Here is a 24,440-nt window from a genome sequence, read left to right on the forward strand (position 1 = left end):
AGATCATAATAAAGGAATCCTAAAGGTATTATATTAAATAGGCATTTACAACAGGGACACCCCACTTAGTCCTGTGATAGTTATTTACATTCCCACGGTTCTGGAAAAAGAGTTGTATCTAGAGAGACTGAGGCTACACCTACCCCCTCGTCCTGTGAGAGTGGGTTGTTGACCACCAAGTCCTGATGGCCTGCAGCCTTACGGGGGTTGGTGATGTGCTGGGAGGAGGAGAGGCGGTCAGTGACTGGCGCACGAACACACACACACACAGAGTAAAAAGTAGGAGTTGATGCTCACCCAAACGAGCAGGCACAGGTGAACGCATGACACACACACACACACACACACCAACTCACTCTCTCTTTGATCTTCTCGTACTGGGATCGTAACTCCTTGGTCTTGTTGATCCATTGGCTCTTATCCTCAGGAAGGACCTCCAGGTACAACTAGAAGACAACACACATGACTCACATGGTAGAAGTACCTTCAGACACCCAAGAACCATGTTTGTCTGTGACTGGTTTACCTTCCAGCACACACTGCGGAATCGGCTGCTCCGCAATCCACCGTTGATGCCTGCCTGACGGATCCTGGTCAGGTAATTACTGTTCAGAAACAAGTCATCCCATTCTTTCCTTTAGAGGGGAGGGAGGTAATGAGAGAGATAAAGAGGTTTTAGTGAGTTTTCAGCCCTTTCCAATTTTATTTAATCTAATATGCAGAGAATTAGATCTGGCTGTGACGTGGACCAAAACATAAATTACACACATTACCTGTAGGAGAGGAAAGTGGACTCAGACGAAGTGCTACTATCCAGAGATCCTCCTGTTAAACACACATGAAAAGCATTAAACATGCAGCCACTAGAAGGCGCTATAGACACCAATGATGTGGCACAATGAAGCTCAGCTCCAACATAATGGATGTTTGAATACTTGATCAATGCACCCTTTTCTGACAAAGGCATGTTTTCTTATAAACTCAGCAAAAACATCCCCTTTTCAGGACCCGGTCTTTCAAATCATTCGTAAAATCCAAATAACTTCACAGATCTTCATTGTAAAGGGTTTAAACACCGTTTCCCATGATTGTTCAATGAACCATAAACAATTAATGAACATGCACCTGTGGAACAGTCGTTAAGACACTAACAGCTTACAGACAGTAGGCAATTAAGGTCACAGTTATGAAAACTTAGGACACTAGAGGCCTTTCTACTGACTCTAGAAACCACAAAAAGAAAGATGCCCAGGGCCCCTGCTCATCTGCGTGAACATGCCTTAGGCATGCTGCAAGGAGGCATGAGAACTGCAGATGTGGCCAGGGCAATAAATTGCAGTGTCCGTACTGTGAAACACCTAAGACAGCGCTACAGGGAGACAGGACGGACAGTTGATTGTCCTCGCAGTGGCAGACCACGTGTAACAACACCTGCACAGGATCGGTACATCCGAACAGCACACCTTAGGGACAGGTACAGGATGGCAACAACAACTGCCCGAGTTACACCAGGAACGCACAATCCCTCCATCAGTGCTCAGACTGTCCGCAATAGGCTGAGAGAGGCTGGAATGAAAGCTTGTAGGCCTGTTGTAAGGCAGGTCCTCACCAGACATCACGGGCAACGTTGTCTCCTATGGGGACAAACCCACCATCGCTGGACCAGACAGGACTGGCAAAAAGTGCTCTTCACTTACAAGTTGTGGTTTTGTCTCACCAGGGGTGATGGTCGGATTCACGTTTATCGTTGAAGTAATGAGCGTTACACAGAGGCCTGTACTCTGGAGCGGGATCGATTTGGAGGTGGAGGATCCGTCATGGTCTGTCACAGCATCATCAGACTGAGCTTGTTGTCATTGCAGGCAATCTCAACGCTGTACGTTACAGGGAAGACATCCTCCTCCCTCATGTGGTACCCTTCTTGCAGGCTCATCCTGACATGACCTCCAGCATGACAATGCCACCAGAAATACTGCTTGTTCTGTGCGTGATTTCCTGCAAGATAGGAATGTCCGTGTTCTGCCATGGCCAGCGAAGATCCCGGATCTCAATCCCATTGAACACTTCTGGGACCTGTTGGATCGGAGGGTGAGGTCTAAGGCCATTCCCCCCAGAATTGTCCGGAAACTTGCAGGTGCCTTGGTGGAAGTGTGGGGTAACATCTCACAGCAAGAATGGGCAAATCTGGTGCAGTCCATGAGGAGGAGATGCACTGCAGTACTAAATGCAGCTGGTGGCCACTCCAGATACAGACTTACTTTTGATTTTGACCCCCCCCCCCCCCTTTTGTTCAGGGACACATTATTCCATTTCTGTTAGTCACATGTCTGTGGAACTTGTTCAGTTGTTTCTCAGTTGTTGAATCTTGTTATGTTCATACAAATATTTACACATGTTAAGTTTGCTGAAAATAAACACAGTTGACAGTGAGAAGATGTTTATTTTTTTCTCCTGAGTTTACAATGTAGAAAATAGCAAAAATAAAGAAAAACCCTTGAATGAGTAGGTGTGTCCAAACGTGACTGGTACTGTAAATATTTTACTAATCTATACTAGGAGTCATATCGATATACTATCTTCGAGAAGTAACTATGGACTTTTCCCAACATCACTAGATATTAAAATTTCATATTCAGAATAGCTTAATTAAGCCTCAGATGATAAGACTTATAACATGTTAATAAATCCTTAATGAATGTGTTGTAAATGTCGACTCACCACAGCTGAGATTCCTGTTTAAGTTGTGGAGCGGGTCAAAACCCATCTCCTGCTCTCCCTCTGGCTGGAGAGGGTGGTGAGTCTCAAAGTTAGGGTGCTGCATGACACCCACCCAACAGAACCTGTGATGAGAACAACAGGAGGGGTTAGAGCTACCCGTGTACCATAGAACAAGTCCAAACAAACAAAAAAACACTATGTAAACTTAAACGACTAAACCCAGATATAAAGTATGTAGAAAAGATTATAGACCTACAGTATAGAATGTTGATAAAAATCATCTTTGAGCACTAACAGGCATCAAAATAAAAGCTAGACAGTCAGGCAATAGAATATTCCCAAAACGATTTAATAGTATTGATTTTGTTATTAAACAGAAATTTCACAATTTCTCAACTCCAGCACCAGCCCAACATCAACATATGTGAAAATGGCACGTTTCTATAATTTTCACATATGTTGATGTTGAGCTGGTGCTGGAGATGAATATGAAGTTGAAAACTTGTGATGTTTCCCTTTGAGCAAAAGAACACAGCATTAGCTATGGCAAAATGCATAGAACTGCAGGAAATTATCTTTCAAATTATCTCAGCTCCATGGCAGAATGTGTAGAATCCCTGGAGATTAGCTTTAAAACTGCTACATCTTCTGTCAGCTGAATGGCAAAACCTTAAAACGGCAAAAATATATCTCTGCTCCAAGGAGAAATTCTGAGAATTGCAGGAAATAGGTTTAAAAAAGCTAAAACACCAAAATAAATGTTCTAAAATTACACTGTGCCGACCACGCCCATTGTGCCGACCGTACCTACCACCACCTAAGCCCCTTTTTAACCCAGAAAAAACATGGATGACTGCAGCAGTAAAGAATACCATGGAGTAACTGAACACACCAGAGCAAGAACAGGAGGATTTATCTGATAATAGAAAGAGTGGGAGGAAGTTGAGCAATTAAAAACAGAACAAAACAGTATAAAATGGGAATATTCTTATCCAATTAAGCTTTAGGCCTATGCTTTTTTGTCTTTGTTCCATGTCAGTACTTACAGTCACAACAATGTGTTTCTCCTCAGCTTAGACTCACGACAGATGAAGGCTTATCTGAGAGAAACAACAGAGGGACATTCAGGACAAAAAGAAGAGAAATCAAAGATCAAAAACAGAAAAAGCAGTCTTTGTATTTCTCTCTATCCCTGGGTATGGAGATCACACCAAATGAATCCAACACAACACTAGTGAAGGGAATTCAACAAGACAATAGTGAAGGAGGAACTGATAGATCTGATGACTGTCTTCGTTGATGCATGGAGTTTAGACTACTGTAATGTGTGCTGAGTGGCTTTCAAACATTGCTGACAGCCTACACTGTAATAAGACAGATTGGACAAGAACAAGAAGTGGAAAATAACATTATTTTAAATTGACATGAAAATGTGTATGCAAATGATAGAGTGACTTGTGCACAAAAACAACCACTTCCATGGAGAAAGTAGGGAATAAAGATAGCCCAGGGAATGTTCAGACTGACAGCTCTATGTGGGAGATGTGACAAATAGACACTACAACGTCATGGAAATCAGACTTAAGTCCTACAGTATCAAAAGAGAAAAATCATGACGTTTCGCATAATACGATAGGCCATCGAGCATCTCCATTCCAGAATTAGCCTAAACCCCTAAACCACACACGTCTTTCATAAAAAAACACCAACATTTTATAACATCCTCAATAAACCCTGTTTATCTTATTTAGGTTAAACAACTCCTTCTGTCTGTTCTTCATCATGGATAGGCCTCGCAGGTTATCAATGTGTTGGTGTGTACACACATTAGACCTAGCCTACATAACACATGCCTCCTTCCACTGCAGCAGCGCACACATTATGGATGTCCCTTTATTAATTATGGAAATCACCTTTACAAAAGGCATCTCCTTAAACCCATTAACGAGGCGCATGGAACGGGGCTTCCATAAATCAGCCGTGCACGCTACCAAAATAAATCATTTTATATGCATAATGCATGCTCCCGTTTGCCTCGGCAACATCTGTTCTTCACAAAGACTAATGCCTTCTTTAAATAATTTCAGTTTTTCTTCTCCCCCTTTTAAAAAGGCATTATCCCATTAAATAATTAGAACTAATCTCCAATGAGAGAGAGAGAGAGATGCTGTGAATAGGTAAATAATGGGTTGCGTTTCCTCATTTTGAACTAGAATGGATTCTGAAAATAGTTTGACGTGTTTCAGACGTGCCTGATCGTCTAGTTCCTCAAACTCTATGACTGCTCACTGTCAGGCCACGGGCTGTGTACGTTTCATGTCTCTTACAGAAGAATCATAACATGTAACAGAAGCTACTAGCATTGCAGCAGTTCCAGCATCTCAAGGTCCTCTAATCATGTAAGATGACGGCCTTCATCTTCAAATGGCCCAATATAGACCAACCAAACCATTATTAAAAGGGGGAGTTCCAATCTCAATATTTAGAAATGTAACAACTACACTGAACAAAAATATAAACACAACAGGTAAAGTGTTGGTCCCATGTTTCATGAGCTGAAATAAAATATCCCAGAAATGTTCCAAACGCACAAAAAGCTTATTTCTCTCAATTTGTGCAGAAATTTGTTTACAGCCCTGTTAGTGAGCATTTCTCCTTTCCCAAGATAATTCATCCACCTGACAGGTATGGCATATCAAGTAGCTGATTAAACAGCATGATCATTACACAGCTGCAAATTATGCTGGGAACAATAAAAGGCCACACTAAAAATGTGCAGTTTTGTAACGAAACACAATGCCTCAAGTTGAGGGAGTGCCATTGGCATGCTGACTGCAGGAATGTCCACCAGAGCTGTTGTCAAAGAATTGAATGTTAATTTCTCTAAGCCGCCTCCAACGACGTTTGAGGATGACAGTACATCCAACCGGCCTCACAACCACGTGTAACCACGCCAGCCCAGGACCTCCACATCCAGCTTCTTCACCTGCGGGATCGTCTGAGACAAGCTGCCCGGACAGCTGGTGAAACTGGGTTTGCACAACCAAAGAATTTCTGCACAAACAGTCTCAGGGAAGCGCATGTGTGTGTTGGTCGTCCTCACAGGGTATTGACCTGACTGTTCTAGAATGTAGGGCCCCGACCTCAGCGGGAAAATGCTCACCTTCAATGGCCACTGGAGAAGTAAGCTCTTCATGGATCAATCCCAGGTTAACTGTACCGAGCAGCTAGTAGACAGCGTGTATGGTGCTAAAAAAACATTTGAAAAGGTATACGTGACCAACAGATGCATATCTCTATTCCCAGTTACGTGAAATCCAAAGATAAGGGCCTAATGGATTTACTTAAATTGACTGATTTCCTTTTATGAACTAACTAGTTTTGCAAAGGGTCGGAAACTTTCCGGACAATTTCCGGAATTTACCATGGGAAGTTAAGCCCGGGAATTTAGCTTAAATTCATAAAAAAAATAGTTATAAGCTAACAGTGAACCTTTTGGTTAAACTGTCCTCAATTCAATGGAATTACAACCCTCTGCATGCACGGTGCATTCTGCCATCACAAGGACAGCTGATTCTCAAGATCTTGCACACTAATGAGATGCTATTGAGCCCACACTACTACACTGGAGACAAGGACTACACGCTTTCTGGTAAGTTTTGATTACAATACTGGGTGGGGTGAAAATCTGATGTGTGGAGACATTTCACTGCAGCTAATGTAGAAGGAAAAGCTGTGCACATTTGCAAATACTGTGCCAAATCATATGTGAAGAACGCAAATAAAGATGCAGTATCATCTGGCCAAGTGCATAAAGTTCCCACAGCGCTCACAAGCAACCTCGAATAGAAGATGAGGGACTTCTGTCAGAGGTGAAAATGATGTATCAGACACCTTATAGATAGCAACAGCTCATGGTCCTCCTAGAATCAGAACTTCTTTTTTTAACTCAATGGAGGTACGTTGTCAGAGAAATGATGAATGTCTTGCTCGAGCAGTGTATGCAACTGGTTCACCTCTGATGCTCACAGGCAATGTGTATTGAAAGAGATTTCTGAATGTTCTTCGCCCAGCATACACCCCTCCAACCAGACATGCTCATCTACTCATTTGCTGGATGCAGAGTTCAGAGTTCAAGTGAATATCAAACAAATCATAGCGAAAGCAGACTATTGCAATCATCTCTGATGGGTGGTCGAATGTTCGTGGGCAAGGAATAATTAACTACATCATTTCCACCCCTCAACCAGTATTCTACAAGAGCACAAACAAGGGACAACAGACACGCCGGTCTCTACACTGCAGATGAGCTGAAGGCAGTCAATGACCTTCGACCACAGAAGTTATTTGCACTGGTGACAGACAATGCAGTCACCATGAAGGCGAACATAAGGCTGCTTGCTCTAAAGTGGAGGAGTCCTACCCCCACATCACACCCATTGACTGTGCTGCTCATGCATGGAATCTGCTCCAGATTCCCCCTGTGGGGGAGGGGCGTGGGCCTGGGAGGGCCTAGGCATGGGTGGGCCTGGGAAGGCACAGGCCCACCCACCCAATCAGATGGAGAAAAAGCTAAACAATAATGTAATATTATTACTAAAATACTCCAACGTTTACAGTGGGGCAAAAAAAGTACACTGCTCAAAAAAATAAAGGGAACACTAAAAATAACACATCCTAGATCTGAATGAATTAAATATTCTTATTAAATACTTTTTTCTTTACATAGTTGAATGTGCTGACAACAAAATCACACAAAAATGATCAATGGAAATCAAATGTATCAACCCATGGAGGTCTGGATTTGGAGTCACACTCAAAATTAAAGTGGAAAACCACACTACAGGCTGATCCAACTTTGACGCAATGTCCTTAAAACAAGTCAAAATGAGGCTCAGTAGTGTGTGTGGCCTCCATGTGCCTGTATAACCGCCCTACAACGCCTGGGCATGCTCCCGATGAGGTGGCGGATGGTCTCCTGAGAGATCTCCTCCCAGACCTGGACTAAAGCATCTGCCAACTCCTGGACAGTCTGTGGTGCAACGTGGCATGGTGGATGGAGTGAGACATGATGCCCCAGATGTGCTCAATTGGATTCAGGTCTGGGGAACGGGCGGGCGAGTCCATAGCATCAATGCCTTCCTCTTGCAGGAACTGCAGACACACTTCAGCCACATGAGGTCTAGCATTGTCTTGCATTAGGAGGAACCCAGGGCCAACCGCACCAGCATATGTTCTCACAAGGGGTCTGAGGATCTCATCTCGGTACCTAATGGCAGTCAGGCTACTTCTGGCGAGCACATGGAGGGCTGTGCGGCCTCCCAAAGAAATGCCACCCCACACCATGACTGACCCACCGCCAAACCAGTCATGCGGGAGGATGTTGCAGGCAGCAGAACGTTCTCCACGGCGTCTCCAGACTGTCACGTCTGGCACGTGCTCAGTGTGAACCTGCTTTCATCTGTGAAGAGCACAGGGCGCCAGTGGCGAATTTGCCAATCTTGGTGTTCTCTGGCAAATGCCAAACGTCCTGCACGTGTTGGGCTGTAAGCACAACCCCCACCTGTGGACGTCGGGCCCTCATACCACCCTCATGGTGTCTGTTTCTGACCGTTTGAGCAGACACATGCACATTTGTGGCCTGCTGGAGGTCATTTTGCAGGGCTCTGGTAGTGCTCCTCCTGCTCCTCCTTGCACAAAGGCGGAGGTAGCGGTCCTGCTGCTGGGTTGTTGCCCTCCTATGGCCTCCTCCACGTCTCCTGATGTACTGGCCTGTCTCCTGGTAGCGCCTCCATGCTCTGGACACTACACTGACAGACACAGCAAACCTTCTTGCCACAGCTCGCATTGATGTTCCATCCTGGATGAGCTGCACTATCAGAGCCACTTGTGTGGGTTGTAGTCTCCGTCTCATGCTACCACTAGAGTGCACCGCCAGCATTCAAAAGTGACCAAAACATCAGCCAGGAAGCATTGGAACTGAGAAGTGGTCAGTGGTTATCACCTGCAGAACCACTCCTTTATTGGGTGTCTTGCTAATTGCCTATAATTTCCACCTGTTGTCTATTCCATTTGCACAACAGCGTGTGAGATTTATTGTCAATCAGTGTTGCTTCCTAAGTGGACAGTTTGATTTCACAGAAGTGTGATTGACTTGGAGTTACATTGTGTTGTTTAAGTGTTCCCTTTATTTTTTTGAGCAGTGTATTTAGTCAGCCACCAATTGTGCAAGTTCTCCCACTTAAAAAGGAGAGAGGCCTGTAATTTCCATCATAGGTACACTTCAACTATGACAGACAAAATGAGAGAAAAAAATCCAGAAAATCACATTGTAGGATTTTTAATGAATTTATTTGCAAATTATGGTGGAAAATAAGTATTTGGTCAATAACAAAAGTTTCTCAATACTTTGTTATATACCCTTTGCTGGCAATGACAGAGGTCAAATGTTTTCTGTAAGTCTTCACAAGGTTTCCACACACTGTTGTTGGTATTTTGGCCCATTCCTCCATGCAGATCTCCTCTAGAGCAGTGATCTTTTGGGGCTGTTGACGGGCAACACAGACTTTCAACTCCCTCCAAAGATTTTCTATGGGGTTGAGATCTGGAGACTGGCTAGGCCACTCCAGGACCTTGAAATGCTTCTTAGGAAGCCACTCCTTCGTTGCCCGGGTGGTGTGTTTAGGATCATTGTCATGCTGAAAGACCCAGCCACATTTCATCTTCAATGCCCTTGCTGATGGAAGGAGGTTTTCACTCAAAATCTCACGATACATGGCCCCATTCATTCTTTCCTTTCCACGGATCAGTCGTCCTGGTCCCTTTTCAGAAAAACAGCCCCAAAGCATGATATTTCCACCCCCATGCTTCACAGTAAGTATGGTGTTCTTTGGATGCAACTCAGCATTCTTTGTCCTCCAAAGACAACGAGTTCAGTTTTTACCAAAAAGTTATATTTTGGTTTCATCTGAAATTCTCCCAATCTTCTTCTGGATCATCCAAATGCTCTTTAGCAAACTTCAGACGGGCCTGGACATGTACTGGCTTAAGCAGGGGGACACGTCTGGCACTGCAGGATTTGAGTCCCGAGGCGTAGTGTGTTACTGATGGTAGGCTTTGTTACTTTGGTCCCAGCTCTCTGCATGTCATTTACTAGGTCCCCCCCGTGTGGTTCTGGGATTTTTGCTCACTGTTCATGTGATCATTTTTACCCCACGGGGTAAGATCTTGCGTGGAGCCCCAGATCGAGGGAGATTATCAGTGGTCTTGTATGTCTTCCATTTCCTAATAATTGCTCCCGCAGTTGATTTCTTCAAACCAAGCTGCTTACCTATTGCAGATTCAGTCTTCCCAGCCTGGTGCAGGTCTACAATTTTGTTTCTGGTGTCCTTTGAGAGCTCTTTGGTCTTGGCCTGTCATAGTTGAAGTGTACCTATGATGAAAATTACAGGCCTCTCATCTTTTTAAGTGGGAGAACTTGCACTATTGGTGGCGGAGTAAATACTTTTTTGCCCCACTGTACATACACTTAACAGAATAGCTAGTGTTTTTTCCAGATGGCCTTGGTGCCCTGGCAGGTTGGGCACCTCTTGAAGGCCAAATGGCCTTGCACCTAAAATTCCAGGCCTGGTGTGCGTGCGGGTGGCCATGCCTGGAGGAAGACTTCACTTCTATTCTGAAGTTATATTTCAGAGTGTCAACTCATTTTCTGTAACAATAACAACAAACTTCTCAGTGCAATAATCAACGCAAATGAACTACTGCATAATTTACCACATATCGCAAGAAGATACGTCAATAGTTCACCGCATTCATCTTTTATGTAATCAAATAAATACATAACGGAAGGCATTAATAAACCAATAGGTAAATAGCAATGTAAAGTTATCTACAAGCATGTACTGGGATAAGATAAGATACTTGCCTGTGATTTAGCATACTGAAACAAGGCCCACTAAATCCCACTTGTGTGAAAAACTGTGCCATATCCACTAGGTACCAAACATAACAAAACGGACTGAAACAGGGGAAACCTGGACTTGTCCAATAAGAAACGCTTGTTATTTTTCCATTGCAAAAATGTTTTGCTACAGTGTGCACTAATGAATACGATCCAGACATTTGGGGAATGAGGATACCCTTAGCACAGTCTGAGCCATTAACAGACATTATTACGACACACATTAGAGTCCTCGTCCTGACCTCTACATGATCCCAGCCAGAAACAATGATTAGCCTTATGTAGTCGTTTGTACAGCGTATGACAACACATTACAGAAACAGAAAGCTAAATTTGACAAATGCCTTACAAAATAAAATGAGACATGCAAGTGAAATACATAAAGCTACACTTTCATTCCCTCGGGGAGATTAATAAACCAACATAATGAGTCACTTCCTCTTTACTGTAAACAGCACATCACTTCATGCCTGATGTGAAGAGGTGAAGTCCCTCTCCCTCCCTCCCTCTCCACTCCAATTAAAAGAAAGATTGAGGACTTGGAAGACCTGAAATGGTAGAAAACAAATTGGATATAAACTGAGCTAGACAGAGGGGCTGTGTAGTTTCTGCCCAGAACCATAAAGACTTTCTTCTGCTTTCAGTCAGTCTGATTATGTTGCTGTAGAACAGCAGATAAACTAGACATTCTGAGTTCTGACAACAGCAGAATATTCCGTGAAGCAATGTTCTCTGCTTCACGGAAACATGGCTTACTGGGAAGACGCTATCCGATGCGGTGCAGCCAACGGGTTTCTCCACGCATCGCGCCGACAGAAACAAACATCTTTCTGGTAAGAAGAGCGGCGGGGGCGTATGCCTCATGACTAACAAGACATGGTGTGATGAAGGAAACATACAGGAACTCAAATCCTTCTGTTCACCTGATTTAGAATTCCTCACAATCAAATGTAGACCGCATTATCTTCCAAGAGAATTCTCTTCGATTATAATCACAGCCGTATATATCCCCCCCCAAGCAGACACATCGATGGCTCTGAACGAACTTTATTTAACTCTTTGCAAACTGGAAACCATTTATCCGGAGGCTGCATTCATTGTAGCTGGGGATTTTAACAAAGCTAATCTGAAGACTCCCTAAATTTTATCAGCATATCGATTGCGCAACCAGGGGTGGTAAAACCTTGGATCATTGTTACTCTAACTTCCGCGACGCATATAAGGCCCTGCCCCGCCCCCCTTTCGGAAAAGCTGACCACGACTCCATTTTGTTGATCCCTGCCTACAGGCAGAAACTTAAACAAGAGGCTCCCACGCTGAGGTCTGTCCAACGCTGGTCAGACCAAGCTGACTCCACACTCCAAGACTGCTTCCATCACGTGGACTGGGACATGTTTCGTATTGCGTCAGATGAAAATATTGACGAATACGCTGATTCGGTGTGCGAGTTCATTAGAACGTGCGTCGAAGATGTCGTTCCCATAGCAACGATAAAAACATTCCCAAACCAGAAACCGTGGATTGATGGCAGCATTCGCGTGAAACTGAAAGCGCGAACCACTGCTTTTAATCAGGGCAAGGTGTCTGGTAACATGTCCGAATATAAACAATGCAGCTATTCCCTCCGCAAGGCTATTAAACAAGCTAAGCGTCAGTACAGGGACAAAGTGGAATCTCAATTCAATGGCTCAGACACAAGAGGCATGTGGCAGGGTCTACAGTCAATCACAGACTACAAGAAGAAACCCAGCCCAGTCACGGACCAGGATGTCTTGCTCCCAGGCAGACTAAATAACTTTTTGCCCGCTTTGAGGACAATACAGTGCCACTGACACGGCCTGCAACGAAAACATGCGGTCTCTCCTTCACTGCAGCCGAGGTGAGTAAGACATTTAAACGTGTTAACCCTCGCAAGGCTGCAGGCCCAGACGGCATCCCCAGCCGCGCCCTCAGAGCATGCGCAGACCAGCTGGCCGGTGTGTTTACGGACATATTCAATCAATCCCTATACCAGTCTGCTGTTCCCACATGCTTCAAGAGGGCCACCATTGTTCCTGTTCCCAAGAAAGCTAAGGTAACTGAGCTAAACGACTACCGCCCCCGTAGCACTCACTTCCGTCATCATGAAGTGCTTTGAGAGACTAGTCAAGGACCATATCACCTCCACCCTACCTGACACCCTAGACCCACTCCAATTTGCTTACCGCCCAAATAGGTCCACAGACGATGCAATCTCAACCACACTGCACACTGCCCTAACCCACCTGGACAAGAGGAATACCTATGTGAGAATGCTGTTCATCGACTACAGCTCGGCATTCAACACCATAGTACCCTCCAAGCTCGTCATCAAGCTCGAGACCCTGGGTCTCGACCCCGCCCTGTGCAACTGGGTACTGGACTTCCTGACGGGCCGCCCCCAGGTGGTGAGGGTAGGCAACAACATCTCCTCCCCGCTGATCCTCAACACGGGGGCCCCACAAGGGTGCGTTCTGAGCCCTCTCCTGTACTCCCTGTTCACCCACGACTGCGTGGCCACGCACGCCTCCAACTCAATCATCAAGTTTGCGGACGACACAACAGTGGTAGGCTTGATTACCAACAACGACGAGACGGCCTACAGGGAGGAGGTGAGGGCCCTCGGAGTGTGGTGTCAGGAAAATAACCTCACACTCAACGTCAACAAAACTAAGGAGATGATTGTGGACTTCAGGAAACAGCAGAGGGAACACCCCCTATCCACATCGATGGAACAGTAGTGGAGAGGGTAGCAAGTTTTAAGTTCCTCGGCATACACATCACAGACAAACTGAATTGGTCCACTCACACTGACAGCGTCGTGAAGAAGGCGCAGCAGCGCCTCTTCAACCTCAGGAGGCTGAAGAAATTCGGCTTGTCACCAAAAGCACTCACGAACTTCTACAGATGCACAATCGAGAGCATCCTGGCGGGCTGTATCACCGCCTGGTACGGCAACTGCTCCGCCCTCAACCGTAAGGCTCTCCAGAGGGTAGTGAGGTCTGCACAACGCATCACCGGGGCAAACTACCTGCCCTCCAGGACACCTACACCACCCGATGTTACAGGAAGGCCATAAAGATCATCAAGGACATCAACCACCCGAACCACTGCCTGTTCACCCCGCTATCATCCAGAAGGCGAGGTCAGTACAGGTGCATCAAAGCTGGGACTGAGAGACTGAAAAACAGCTTCTATCTCAAGGCTATCAGACTGTTAAACAGCCACCATTGAGTGGCTGCTGCCAACACACTGTCATTGACACTGACCCAACTCCAGCCACTTTAATAATGGGAATTGATGGGAAATTATGTAAATATATCACTAGCCACTTTAAACAATGCTACCTTATATAATGTTACTTACCCTACATTATTCATCTCATATGCATACGTATATACTGTACTCTACATCATCGACTGCATCCTTATGTAATACATGTATCACTAGCCACTTTAACTATGCCACTTTGTTTACTTTGTCTACATACTCATCTCATATGTATATACTGTACTCGATACCATCTACTGTATGCTGCTCTGTACCATCACTCACTCATATATCCTTATGTACATATTCTTTATCCCCTTACACTGTGTATAAGACAGTAGTTTTAGAATTGTTAGTTAGATTACTTGTTGGTTATCACTGCATTGTCGGAACTAGAAGCACAAGCATTTCGCTACACTCGCATTAACATCTGCTAACCATGTGTATGTGACAAATAACATTTGATTTGATTTGATTTGATTTGAGGAACAACAGAAAGAGCAGGGTACTTCAGTGCTAGTATAGAAGACTATGACTTTCATGTGACTGAGGGTCCATCTTGGTGGAAGTAGTCTATACAGATTGGTTCAGTCTTCTTCACTCTGCCTAGTGTAACCTGTTTCAAGAAGCTAGGGGGCATGTCGCACATCACAGGAGAGGCATTTTTTTTTTACCCCCTTTTTCTCCCCAATTTTGTAGTATCCTATTGTTTTTAGTAGCTACTATCTTGTCTCATCGCTACAACTCCCGTACGGGCTCGGGAGAGACGAAGGTTGAAAGTCATGCGTCCTCCGATACACAACCCAACCAAGCCGCACTACTTAACACAGTGCACATCCAACCCGAAAGCCAGCCGCACCCATGTGTCGGAGGAAACACTGTGCACCTGGCAACCTTGGTCAGCATGCACTGCGCCCGGCCCGCCACAGGAGTCGCTAGTGCGCGATGAGACAAGGATATCCCTACCGGCCAAGCCCTCCCTAACCCGGACGACGCTAGGCAAATTGTGAGTCGCCCCACGGACCTCCCGGTCGCGGCCGGTTACGACAGAGCCTGGGCGCGAACCCAGGGTCTCTGCTGGCACAGCTGGCGCTGCAGTACAGCGCCCTTAACCACTGCGCCACCAGGGAGGCAGGAGAGGCATTTTAAGTTATTTTAAATTGATTTTTTTGGGGACAAAAATGCCTTCGGGAACATGTGAGCTTTTATGTGCTTTAACAAACTTGTATGCCAGCTGTAAATACGAATAACATTTAAATTATGAGCCTAGTTGGTTTATCCACAGAAGAATACAGGAACCTTCCCGCTAGCCATTGTCATGACGTTGGCCTGGGGGTTAGGTTTATGACAAGTCATAAATACCTCTTCCCACCTTTTCCGTTCTCTACCCTACTGAGGTTACATTTGCAAAACCCTTGGTTAACAAAGAGATTCAGGGAACATCAGAAGGTGTGGGGAAATGAACTATATTCTGGTAATACAAACAATTGAACATGTGCTTTGGTACTTAATGAAAATGTCAGTTTGGTTGTCATCTGAGACATTCTCATCAATGATCAGATGACAAACTCTACAGTGGAAAGTCTACACAGAGTTATCAGATTCACATGGAATTGTTGTTCAATTTAAATGTTTGAATATGAAATTATTTGTGATGGGATGAAATGTGATTTTAGCTTCTAAAATGTGAGACAGGGCTCTGCTCAATCAGTGGTCCGCCCCTGTGAAGGGACATGGGCTATAAAACTTTTCAAACACGCCCTCCTCTCCCTTCCTATATAAGCCCTTGACGACAATATAACTTCCTGTTCCGAGGATGTAGGATGACGGTCCAATGTCAGAATGGTTCAGATAATAACTACAGAACAAAGCCAACATCAGCGTGAGCTTTGGTTGCGAATGGTATGAACTTTGAACTCTTATTCACTACAGAAGTGATACCTCCTAGCCGTCGAGTTAGCAACAGCAGATGCAACGAGGGTTAGGAAGGAACAGAGAGTATCCCGTCTATCACCCATCGACGTTACTACAAAGTATTCAATTGACAACCAGAGACATTCTTCAAAGGACTCGGTTGGGCAACACGGCCTTTCATCTACCACCAACCTACCGAAGCGCAGCTCAGAGTAAATATTTATTGCATTTTCCTTTTCCAAATGGGCGGTAATTTAGAATGCATAAGATACTGTATTTACGATAGCACAGCTTCGCCTTTGTTCCTCAGTCTTCCCGCTCCTTCACTCAAACCCAGTCCCTTTTCTTGTGTAAGAAGCTGTCATATCTGTTCCGCCCGCTGGGGACGTTTTCCTTTATGACGTAATTTGTAATCAAGTTATGATTTAATTATGTGTATGTGTAATTAGTAAATAAATAATTAAACCCTATTTTGTATTGCTGAGTCAACTTATTAGCCAGGGTTCGTGCAGATAACTAAGAATTTACAACTTTCAGATGAGACTGAATTAAGATGACGATTGATATTGACTGCTATTGATGTAAAATATTACTATGTCTTTAAGAGTTTATTCAGAAGATAACAGCTCTATAAATATTATTTTGTGGTGCCCGACTCCAGTTAATTACATTTACATGATTAGCTCAATCAGGTAATATTAATTACGGATAAATTATTTTATAGAATAGCATGTCATATCACTTAATCCGGCATAGCCAAAGACACGACACCATGATCGGCTAAGATGATGGATGGGCTGGACAGGCCAAGAAATTAGTTCAGATTGGTCTACCATGAAGCATGCTCCTGTCTATAACATCAGAGGCTCAGTATGTGTGGATAATCCTCCAACGCTGTTTAAAGATATCATTAAGAACTGAAAAAAAGTGTTCCATTGCTGCCTTGAAGTTAATAGCACTATAGACAAAGATCAGTGGGAAAACGTTGTGATGGACTACTTTTTTTTGACGATTGTTACATGCTGAAAATGAATCACGATGAGGAAATCCCTGATTTTAGGTTAAAAAAAATTGAACCAGACACTGTAGTCTTCCCCCATCACTGTCGTCAGAAGAAACAGCGAACAACAGTGGTTGTTACGAACAAGTTGTCCAAGTTTTTAAATCAGTGGAAGCTGAGAGATGAGAGGCTGTTGTATAAAAACACCTGTCTCCGGATTACATTTTCAAACAAATGGCAACTACATGACAGAGAAGCGGTCATCCATATAGACGGGGAAGAGTCTAGCTACATTTTCAGATATTATACATTTCTAATTTTGTCAGAAAGCTAATTTCATTGCAAGTTAAAGCATACTGTTAGCTAGCTAACGTTAGCTGGCTCGCTCACTATCTAACGTTACGTGTATGATCTGATTAGTAATATTATTGGCATCTCAGACCATTTGCATTGCTAGTTATAGCTTAATATTAGCTAGCTAGCTAACATTGAACCTATTTGGTTATCTTTAGCTACCTGCAGATTCATGCGTGGTAGAATGAGTTGGGATTATGGTTCATTGTTTAGCTAGCTAGATGTTTAAAAAAAAAGGCTACTATATAAGTAACCATTTCACTGTACCGTTTACACCTTTATCCCATGCATGTGCCAAATAAACTAAACTTGGATTGGGTTTTGATATAGTGCGTGTTTACCAGAGACGGTGATGTGAAGAACAACCTGACCGGCACCAAAGTCAGATCAGGATACAGGCCAAGGACTAGTGTATTTTTACTACTACTTTATTCTTCTACTTACAGTCTTTAGTTGTTTACTAGACTACCGTATTCACTCCATTCAGTACATGGCCTTACATGTGAATCCTTAAAGAGATGGGTGGAGCTAAGGCTTAAGAGGGTGTCAACAATGCTGAATGGGTGTAGACAAATAAGAGCTCTCCAGTATGTGTTCCAAAACATTCAAGGGCCATTTTTCTCAAAAGTGGGCTTACAAGTTTATCAACTTTCAATGTAGAATTACTTTCCCATTGTTCCTCAACTGCAGTGGATGATATACCATTTTGTTGCTTTGAGTCTCCACTTTACACCAAAGTAAAATATATTTTTTTAACATTTCAAATTTTGCTACATAGGATCAAATCCAGGTGGTGGATCACCTAGTACTCCCACACAGCAAAAACACTCTACTTCAACTGTAAGCCTTTCTGGATGTAAGCCTAGCTAGCCCTAACTATATATGTCACCTGCTGACACAGACTCATCACCTGCTGTTCTGTTGACAGCACTAGTCTGTCTACCTACCAACACTATAAGCTGCTGTTATGTCATCCTACAGGGAAAGACAGGATGTTTATGATCCTCCTCATAATAAACTCAGAGAGATACCCACTAATTATCAAAATCCAGAAAAGAGATATTAAATTCTACAACCACCTAAAAGGAAGTGATTCCCAAACCTTCCATAACAAAGCCATCACCTACAGAGAGATGAACCTGGAGAAGAAGCCCCTAAGCATGCTGGTCCTGGGGCTCTGTTCACAAACACAAACCATGAAAAAACAAAAAGATAATTACTTGACATATTGGAAAGATTTTTTTTTAAAACAGAGTAAACTAGAATGCTACTTGGCCCTAAACAGAGAGGACTGACCCAAACTTAAGGAAAGCTTTGACTATGTACAGACTCAGTGAGCATAGCCTTGCTATTGAGAAAGGCTACCGTAGGCAGACCTGGCCCACAAGAGAAAAGCTCTTAAGAGAAGACAGGCTATGTGCACAATGCCCACAAAATGAGGTGGAAACTGAGCTGCACTTCCAAACCTCCTGCCAAATGTATGACCATAGACACACATTTCCCTAAGATTACACAGACCCACAAAGAATTAAAAAACAAACCTGATTTTGATAAACTCATATCTACTGAGTGAAATTCCAGTGTGCCATCACAGCAGCAAGATTTGTGACCTGTTGCCACAAGAAAAGAGCAACCAGTAAAGAACAAACGGCATTGTAAATACAACCCATATTGATGTTTATTTATTTTCCCTTTTGTACTTTAACTATTTGTACATGATTACAACACTGCATACACACACATTTCTTTATTCTTTTGGAACTTCTGTGAGTAAAGTTTACTGTTCATTTTTTAAATTGTTTATTATCTAATTCACTTGCTTTGGCAATGTTAACTATGTTTCCCATGCCAATATAGCCCCTTGAATTGGAGCTGCTCTGATCGGAGCTGACAGGAAGAGTTAGGACTAGAGACCTGGTGCCAGGTAGGTGAAAAAAAAGAGAAAATGAAGAGAAAGAGAGAGAACCCCTGTTAAACAAACTCACATGCCTACACTTCAGCACACAGTTACCTCCATATTACTGCTGTACAGGGCTCTAGTCCCATGGTCTACAGGAGCTCCCAGACCAACACACAGGCTAATGTTAGATCCCAAATGGCACCCTATTCCCTATATAGTGCACTACTTGCCCCCAGGGCCCAAAGGAACTAGTGCACTATGTAGGGAATAGGGTGCCATTGGGGATGTACTCTATAGGCTACCACAGATCCTGAGCAGGCCAGGTTGCAGACCGGGATCCTGAAATGTTCTGTCTCTCAGTGTTTGAGACATGAAACACCCCCCCCACACACAGTTTGGTACATGTCCATAACTAATCAGCTTCAACCATGAGTCTGGTTCCTTTTAAGGTTTCTTTCTATCCACTACCTAGGGATTTGTTTTCCCTACAGCTGTCATCTCAGCTAGCTCTATAGAGCAGGGGTGTAAAATACACTATTATTATTTATTTTTTTATATACTTTCTTGCTACGCCCCTGCTATAGAGACTAGGTAGCATTTGCGCATGGGTGTCCTAGAAAGATCCAATGCAGGGCGGCCTGGACAATAACTAGCTAGATCTATAATCCGGAACTCCTTGTCCATCCCTCCGGATTGTATAATGGGTGGAAATCTGTAAAGAAACAGTCTGAGCCTATATTTATCTCCAAACCGGCAACTATAACTCGGCTTGGGTAGACTATCCGGATGGACAGACAAAGAGTTACGGATTAGATATGTCTTCAGTAACAGGTTAGACTGGCTGCTTCCCTGCAGTCAGCGTACCTCGCTCAGAGATCATAGGGTCGACGCTGACAGAACGGTTCTTACTGGACAGACCTCTCCTGTCTGGCCTCCGAAACAGCTCTGGATACAACCTGACTCAACTGTCACTACACTATGCAAACGCCCTGCAATTACCTAATATAATCAATGCCTTATACTGGGCCACAAGTGTTGTTGGCAACTAACTTTGGACATAATAAAAACAGGTAGGCTAGTGCATAGCTAACTAGCAAACAACAGATTCAAAGTAGAGGCCAACTGAATGTCTTAAAATGCATCGACCGAATGTGAACACAGGGTAAATAGACAGTTAACAAAATTATAGCTTTATAGCTTTAATAACAGAAAAGGTGAACAGACACATTTTCACCGCAATGTTAGTGTGTAATATTGGCATGATTTAGCAGCTAACGTTAGTTGTCCAACAACATGGTGGTAGACCAACAAACATGTCTTTAACTAGGTAGCAACACCATGCATATTTACAACAGCAAGCAAATAATGTATTATGCCACTGCGTTGCTGATGGCTCGTAATATAATTTAATCGTTAAACTGTCTCGCTAGTTTTATTTTTCTTCAGGCTAGCTGCAAGAGCATTGCACACAGGCCCAGCTGTACACTTCCGACATGCAGCTAGATAAAGACAAAACAAAATAGCAACTTCATGCAAACACAAGAGTTGTTTCCCAATAAAATATAAATAATTTCTATATTCTGTCGTTTACTGTGAGTGTGTTTTACCAGTTCTGCTCATGCAGGGTTCCCCATTCTGGTCTGTCTTCTGATTGTAAACAGTCGCGAAACAGGCGGATATGCTGGTGCACAGCTGATAGAACATGTGACCGGGAGGTAATATTATGGCCGCCATTTACCATAAACATGTTCTTGAAATGATCAATCATAACAAAAACAGGATGGGTTGAGGACCCATATTAAAATAGGAACCTTGGGATATGTTTCATTTATATTACATACTTCTACATCAAAACATTATCATGCAACACATCACTATCCTCTGTCATGTGATGAATGATGAGGATTAAACGTGTGTGATGAAGGCCCACTTGCAAAGTGCATGTCTGTGAAGGCTAAAAGAGAATCTACAATGGTGAAATGGTTAAACGGTACATTAAGCACACTTGCCCTTTGATTATTCCCAAACAGACTGAGGAACAATGCTTACATTGTTTTAGGGTTTGCAGCATAATAAGAGACAGCCCCTGAAGAGCCCCATAGCCACTAGCCCTCTGTAAGTAGAGCAGACAACTATTGTGTCAGATTGATATGTTTGTGTGTGTGAGTAAGCATGTGCAGGGTTGAATTCAAGACATTTAAGCAGCCTATCAATCAATGTTTTTGAAACCAGTGGACAGCCGGTGAACAATGCACTCTTGGAACAGCTGCATTGTGTGGATTGAAGCCTATGGAATAAAAGTGGGGCTTTTATTTCTCAATCCAATTCACGCTGATACAAAGTAAATAAATACATCCATAGCCCTATTGACTCTTAAATAATATAACTTTATAAATGCCTCATGAGTTTAGTTCAACTGTCACACTCCATGAGAACCCAAAATATAGACTTGTTTTATTCCAATGTTTGTAAAGACTGTAAATGTAAACAAACACCCTATAGCCTCATAACATGGTTAAAACAATACTTCTGATATTGTGGAGGGTCAGTCCTTGCATCCATAGCTCTGTCTATTAATCTGAGAGTGGGTACATTTCTCCAGGCCCATCCCTCCGCATTTTACCAAAACAGAGGCGGGGCTACCGTTTAGTTATTATTTAATCTGTAGATTTGTCCTTTAAACAGCTGCATATTATCAAGATATCAACGTGTTACCAATAAAAAGGTAAACAATAGGCCTATCGCAAACGCAGCATATGACATTCATTTTTCACATGTAAATAGCACTTTTCAGTAGTTCTCAAAGCATGCCATTACATGAGCACAGCATTTATTTTTCAACTCGAATCAAATGAGCCCAATCAGTCCTCCATGAAAACAAAATTATAAACAACAGAGTAGGGCTGGCTAATAAGTCCTTAGTTTTGGGGTCATGCTCAGGTAAAACAATTTGGATAATCTATACTTCCATATTCCAAGTCCTGTTCTTGAAGATCAAGGAGTATAACATTTATTGGGATGACTGGAATTCTGATAGACTTTGTTTTTAATGTAAAGATATAATTTAACCATATTATTATATGTAGTAGAAAGTGATGGGTTAGAAGAAGCCTACATAACCAACCCATAAAGTAAAATGTAACATGCCAGCTATGCAAACTTTAACATTGATTTATCCTGCAATAGATGTCATTTAATTGGTAACATACATTTTTGTATTCTTCTAATGCCTCTTAAGGGGAAAGTAATCTAAAAGTAACTGAATGTAATCAGATTATGTTACTGAGTTTGGCTAATCAAAAAGTTACATTACTGATAAAAATGTTGGACAGGTAACTAGTAGCCGTAATGGATTACATTTAGAAAGTAACCTACCCAACCCTGCGGGGGGGGGGGGGGGGGGTATCTTTTTTCTCGCTTATACAGTATAAAAGTTACATTCCAAATGTTTCCAAAACTGTATCGCAAGTGAGGCGTATTTGCATTTAGACAGAGCGTCGGATTGTAGTTCACGAGGGAGCCAGCTGTGATCAGTACCATCAACTGAGAACCCAAGGGAGGCCAGTTTATGGCAAACTTACCCCTGTCTGGAGAGCAACGCGAGTATGGCAAGACAGGTATGAAAGATGTTACAAAAAACATTCCATTAAAGAGCAACTGAAGGCATTAAGGCATGAACAATTTCTCTGGTAAAAAATGGATCATGTGGCATCGATGTTAGCCAGACACATTTATTCTAGTGTCAAAATTGACTACAAAGTGTAAATATGATCATTTTGGTCATGAAGTCAGTCTAGTCACACAATACCCCATACTGACAAAGCAATAACAGTTTTTTAAATTTTTGCAAATTTATTAAAAATAAAATTGTAAATATTACATTTACAATACAGTGCCTTGCGAAAGTATTCGCCCCCCTTGAACTTTGCGACCTTTTGCCACATTTCAGGCTTCAAACATAAAGATATAAAACTGTATTTTTTTGTGAAGAATCAACAACAAGTGGGACACAATCATGAAGTGGAACGACATTTATTGGATATTTCAAACTTTTTTAACAAATCAAAAACTGAAAAATTGGGCGTGCAAAATTATTCAGCCCCCTTAAGTTAATACTTTGTAGCGCCACCTTTTGCTGCGATTACAGCTGTAAGTCGCTTGGGGCATGTCTCTATCAGTTTTGCACATCGAGAGACTGAAACTTTTTCCCATTCCTCCTTGCAAAACAGCTCGAGCTCAGTGAGGTTGGATGGAGAGCATTTGTGAACAGCAGTTTTCAGTTCTTTCCACAGATTCTCGATTGGATTCAGGTCTGGACTCTGACTTGGCCATTCTAACACCTGGATATGTTTATTTTTGAACCATTCCATTGTAGATTTTGCTTTATGTTTTGGATCATTGTCTTGTTGGAAGACAAATCTCCGTCCCAGTCTCAGGTCTTTTGCAGACTCCATCAGGTTTTCTTCCAGAAGGGTCCTGTATTTGGCTCCATCCATCTTCCCATCAATTTTAACCATCTTCCCTGTCCCTGCTGAAGTAAAGCAGGCCCAAACCATGATGCTGCCACCACCATGTTTGACAGTGGGGATGGTGTGTTCAGGGTGATGAGCTGTGTTGCTTTTACGCCAAACATAACGTTTTGCATTGTTGCCAAAAAGTTCAATTTTGGTTTCATCTGACCAGAGCACTTTCTTCCACATGTTTGGTGTGTCTCCCAGGTGGCTTGTGGCAAACTTTAAACGACACTTTTTACGGATATCTTTAAGAAATGGCTTTCTTCTTGCCACTCTTCCATAAAGGCCAGATTTGTGCAATATACGACTGATTGTTGTCCTATGGACAGAGTCTCCCACCTCAGCTGTAGATCTCTGCAGTTCATCCAGAGTGATCATGGGCCTCTTGGCTGCATCTCTGATCAGTCTTCTCTTTGTATGAGCTGAAAGTTTAGAGGGACGGCCAGGTCTTGGTAGATTTGCAGTGGTCTGATACTCCTTCCATTTCAATATTATCGCTTGCACAGTGCTCCTTGGGATGTTTAAAGCTTGGGAAATCTTTTTGTATCCAAATCTGGCTTTAAACTTCTTCACAACAGTATCTCGGACCTGCCTGGTGTGTTCCTTGTTCTTCATGATGCTCTCTGCGCTTTTAACGGACCTCTGAGACTATCACAGTGCAGGTGCATTTATACGGAGACTTGATTACACACAGGTGGATTGTATTTATCATCATTAGTCATTTAGGTCAACATTGGATCATTCAGAGATCCTCACTGAACTTCTGGAGAGAGTTTGCTGCACTGAAAGTAA

At 43.0% G+C, this 24,440-nt stretch overlaps 1 protein-coding gene across 4 annotated transcripts in view; it reads right to left on the reverse strand.

Annotated features, from left to right (window-relative positions):
* The window catches only part of LOC115131283 (TBC1 domain family member 5-like), a 44,145-nt gene extending 23,316 nt beyond the window's left edge, over positions 1 to 20,829 (reverse strand). For 2 of the 4 annotated variants that reach the window (XM_029662863.2, XM_065020282.1), the window contains exons 1-7: positions 20,742 to 20,829; positions 3,765 to 3,818; positions 2,719 to 2,840; positions 774 to 825; positions 527 to 635; positions 357 to 446; positions 144 to 218 (exon numbers count right to left, since the gene is read on the reverse strand). In XM_029662863.2, the coding sequence (XP_029518723.2) occupies positions 144 to 218; positions 357 to 446; positions 527 to 635; positions 774 to 825; positions 2,719 to 2,821 (429 nt within the window). In that variant the 5' untranslated portion in view covers positions 2,822 to 2,840; positions 3,765 to 3,818; positions 20,742 to 20,829. Of the gene's footprint in view, positions 1 to 143; positions 219 to 356; positions 447 to 526; positions 636 to 773; positions 826 to 2,718; positions 2,841 to 3,764; positions 3,819 to 5,881; positions 5,968 to 18,361; positions 18,412 to 18,775; positions 18,845 to 20,741 lie in introns of all 4 variants that reach the window. The other 2 variants (XM_065020284.1, XM_065020285.1) reach the window with 2 other exon arrangements.
* Between the last annotated feature and the right edge of the window lie 3,611 nt (positions 20,830 to 24,440).

Source organism: Oncorhynchus nerka, linkage group LG7 (genome assembly GCF_034236695.1).
Source record: "Oncorhynchus nerka isolate Pitt River linkage group LG7, Oner_Uvic_2.0, whole genome shotgun sequence".
Taxonomy (NCBI): Eukaryota; Metazoa; Chordata; class Actinopteri; order Salmoniformes; family Salmonidae; genus Oncorhynchus; species Oncorhynchus nerka.